The sequence below is a fragment of the Otolemur garnettii genome, unplaced genomic scaffold (assembly GCF_000181295.1).
Source record: "Otolemur garnettii isolate 467f Iridium unplaced genomic scaffold, OtoGar3 scaffold00124, whole genome shotgun sequence".
NCBI lineage: Eukaryota > Metazoa > Chordata > Mammalia > Primates > Galagidae > Otolemur > Otolemur garnettii.
This window is the reverse complement of record NW_003852519.1, coordinates 1515980-1519331: the sequence shown is the minus strand read 5'-3', so window position 1 is coordinate 1519331 and position 3352 is coordinate 1515980. Positions and strand designations below refer to the sequence as shown.

At 38.3% G+C, this 3352-nt stretch overlaps 1 protein-coding gene across 1 annotated transcript in view; it reads right to left on the bottom strand.

Moving 5' to 3' along the window:
- DDX47 (DEAD-box helicase 47) overlaps positions 1-3352 on the bottom strand; it is a 17154-nt gene that overhangs the window by 4378 nt on the left and 9424 nt on the right. The window contains exons 6-9 of the mRNA XM_012810062.2: positions 2773-2844; positions 2469-2585; positions 1787-1933; positions 1180-1317 (exon numbers count right to left, since the gene is read on the bottom strand). Coding sequence (XP_012665516.1) covers positions 1180-1317; positions 1787-1933; positions 2469-2585; positions 2773-2844 — 474 coding nt within the window. The remainder of the gene's footprint in view (positions 1-1179; positions 1318-1786; positions 1934-2468; positions 2586-2772; positions 2845-3352) is intronic.

The following is a 3352-nucleotide window of genomic DNA, read 5'->3' as shown; positions in this document are numbered from 1 at the left end:
AAAAAAAAAAAACTACGTATACAAAATCTTGCTGCAAAGCTTTAAAAAAAATAGATTCATGTCATAACATGCAAAAAACAGCCTGGGCGATTCGAGAAAAATCTACTTCATCTTTTCATTCTCCTTACAGCACGAAATTGATCCAATGCTTTCCCTTCTTTCATACAGAGACAAATCTACAAAGCATATTTATTTATTTATTTATTTATTTTTGAGACAGAGCCTCAAGCTGTCCCCCTGAATAGAGTACCGTGGTGTCACAGCTCACAGCAACCTCCAACGCCTGGGCTCAAGTGAGTCTCCTGCCTCAGCCTCCCAAGTAGCTGGGACCAGAGGCACCTGCCACAGCGCCCAGCTATTTTTTGGTTGTTGTCTGGCGGGCCCGGGCTGGATTCGAACCAGCCACCTTAGGTTTATGTAGCTGGTGCCTTAGCCACTTGAGCCACAGGTGCTGAGCCTACAAAGCATATTTACATGGTAACAGGCAACATGGTACAAACACAAAAAGCATTGGTTACTGAGGCAGACCTGGTAAAAACAGCTCTGCCTTTACATTATCTGCAAATCACAAAACAACTCTAAACCTTAGTTTCTATCTATAATACAGGGGAAATACATGCCCACATTTACAGAGTTACTATGAAAATCAAATGACATAGCAGTTAAATATAAAGCCAAGAGATACACCAGCTCTAATCCAGCAGTGACTCTATCATCTCCAGGAGACATATGGTAACATCTGAAAACATGTCTGGTTGTCGCTACTGGAAGAGTATGTGATACTGTCACCCATCGGGTAGAGACCAGGAATGCTGCTAAATATTCTACAACATAAAGAACCACTCCCACAACAAAGAATTTCTAGCTCAACACATTAATAATGCCAAGGTTGAAAAACGCTTACATACACTAAGAAGGAATGACAGAAATCAGCACAGGCTATACCTGCCTCTTCTGCCTGGGAGCATATAACTCTCCTTGGCTACCTTCCTTCCCATTTACTAATGTTATGTGCACAAGCATATGCAGGATAATCAGAATGAGTAAATCAAGAGTTTTCTTGGGTTGTGATACTTATCATGGACCAAAAAAACTATGTTGTAACTAAGGAAAGGGAGAAAATATTCCAGTAAGAAATAAATTGTGGGACTAGAAAGTCAAGGTAGTAATAAGACTCACTTTGGAATGTGTAGGAATGTCAAAGTTGACAACTACATCCACGTGGGGTATGTCCAAACCTCGGCTTGCAACGTCGGTTGCTAGAAGAATGGAACGAGCCTTTGCCTTAAACTTATTAAGGGATCCCAGGCGCTTACTCTGAAATAATGAAAAAGAAATGAGAACTTTAATCTTGGAAAACTAAGGAATCTTGGAATATAAAACTTACAAAAAGATATAAATTAAAAAAAATTTTCACCCTAAGTCCAGAATGGGGCTTCACAGGTCAAAACAGAAGTATGTCAGCAACAAAAAATATTAAAGACTACAAGAACGATAATTGCAAAGTCATTTATTAAAAGTTTTTAGAGATCAGAGAATCACTAGTACCACTAGGGCTGACCAAATAAAATCAACAGATTATAACCAGACAACTACCTATGAAATATCCGTTCTACTTTGAGTCTCTTGCTAATCCTGAAAGGTGAAAGTAGGTATCCAGAGCAACACTTCAAAGCTCATAAAACTAGAACAGTTATGGAAACTTATGTCCTTATTGTATAAATCTACTGTTATAAAGTTTGTCTTTCTCCTTAGTTCACAGTTAATGCCAAATATGAGTCCTTACCTGACTCATCTGTCCATGGAGGGGGATAGCAGTGAATCCAAGATTTCGGAGTAGCAAAGCTGTTCTCTGAGTATTGTTACAGGTACTACAGAATATCATAAAGGAGTTTCCAGCCAATTCATTTAGAATATAGACCAAGTAGGTATCCTAGGTTACAAACCCAAAACAATATACATAATTGAAATAGAAGGGTTAGCGACACCTGTCATATACATTAAGTAAAGACTAGGCCTATAGTTGCTTCTCAGTTATCCCTATACCTGCCAGCTTTGTTCTTCTCAGCCAGTGTCACCTGTGTGAACCATGCATTCCCCCTCCACATAGCCTGAAGCCTGGCACATGGAAATCTGTTCTCAGCAAACAGGAAAAGTCCTTACATCAAAGCATAAAACTGAAGTCCCTGTTCTAAATAAAGGCCACATAATAAGCAGAAGTAAAACTACCTCATGGATGGGGATGGGAAGGAATGATCCTATGATTACATTGTGACGTCATGACCGTGGTTTAATACGTTGTGAATTCCCCGAATGTCTGACTTAGTGATAAATATAAGCACAAACCACTCTCTGCAGCAAACAGGAAGGACTCCAATCTGCAGCACAGCTCTTAGCTAAGCAAGAGTGCGACACATTTTGGTGAAAACGGGAGGGAGAGGCAAGAATGGTCAAAGTAAACACTTTACCTTGAATTTAGAAGGAATAAAAAGATAGTATTGCTGTAATTTCTCCACTGTCTGGTATTTAGAGGAAACAGCACATTTCACAGGATTCTTCAGAGCTGCTCGTTGAAGCTTTTGCACCTGAAGAAAGAAAATCCAAAATAGCACACTGATTCCAAATGCTTTTTCTTTGTTATTTTTACTTATTGTTACTATTACTATTATTATTGATTTTAGTATTAATCTTTCTTTTTTTCTGAAATTCTTCCAGATCCTGATATGTATCAATTCCTATAATGAAGAAAACAGAAATCCTGGCAAATTTCACCTTCTTGGTCATGGTAGCAGAGAAGAGAAATGTTTTCCGATCTCGGGGAATCACTTTGAGGATCTTGTCAACCTAAGGCACAAAAAGGAAAGAATATAAATACGACATTTAGACTGGACACCTGCAAAATCTCTAGACAGTGAAGGAGGTAGAGACTAACAAACCAAACACACCACAACGGGGTTCTGGGACTCAAAAACGCAATTCAATTCAGCTACAATTTATACAATATTTACTTTTTAACATCATACCAGATGCTAGCAAAAAACCAACACGGTTCACAAAAAAGTTTAAATTAATAGGTTACAGCTAATTTAAAAGAAAAGTCCAGAATACATATTAACTAAATAAGCTAGGATGATGGATCATCAAAGAAAATAAAGGTATTTCAAGGTACATTTTAAAGTATAAGTCAAATAAAATGGAAAAGAAACTGTGGTTTGGATCTTTCTCCTCGCTGAAGATAGTCAGACTACCTTCTAAAGATAGGAGGGTGCTGAGGAACTGCAAGGTGAAGAGCACCAATAATGACAAAGGCAGTGGGATATTGAAGTTAACTGGTACTGATGTCGTATCAGTG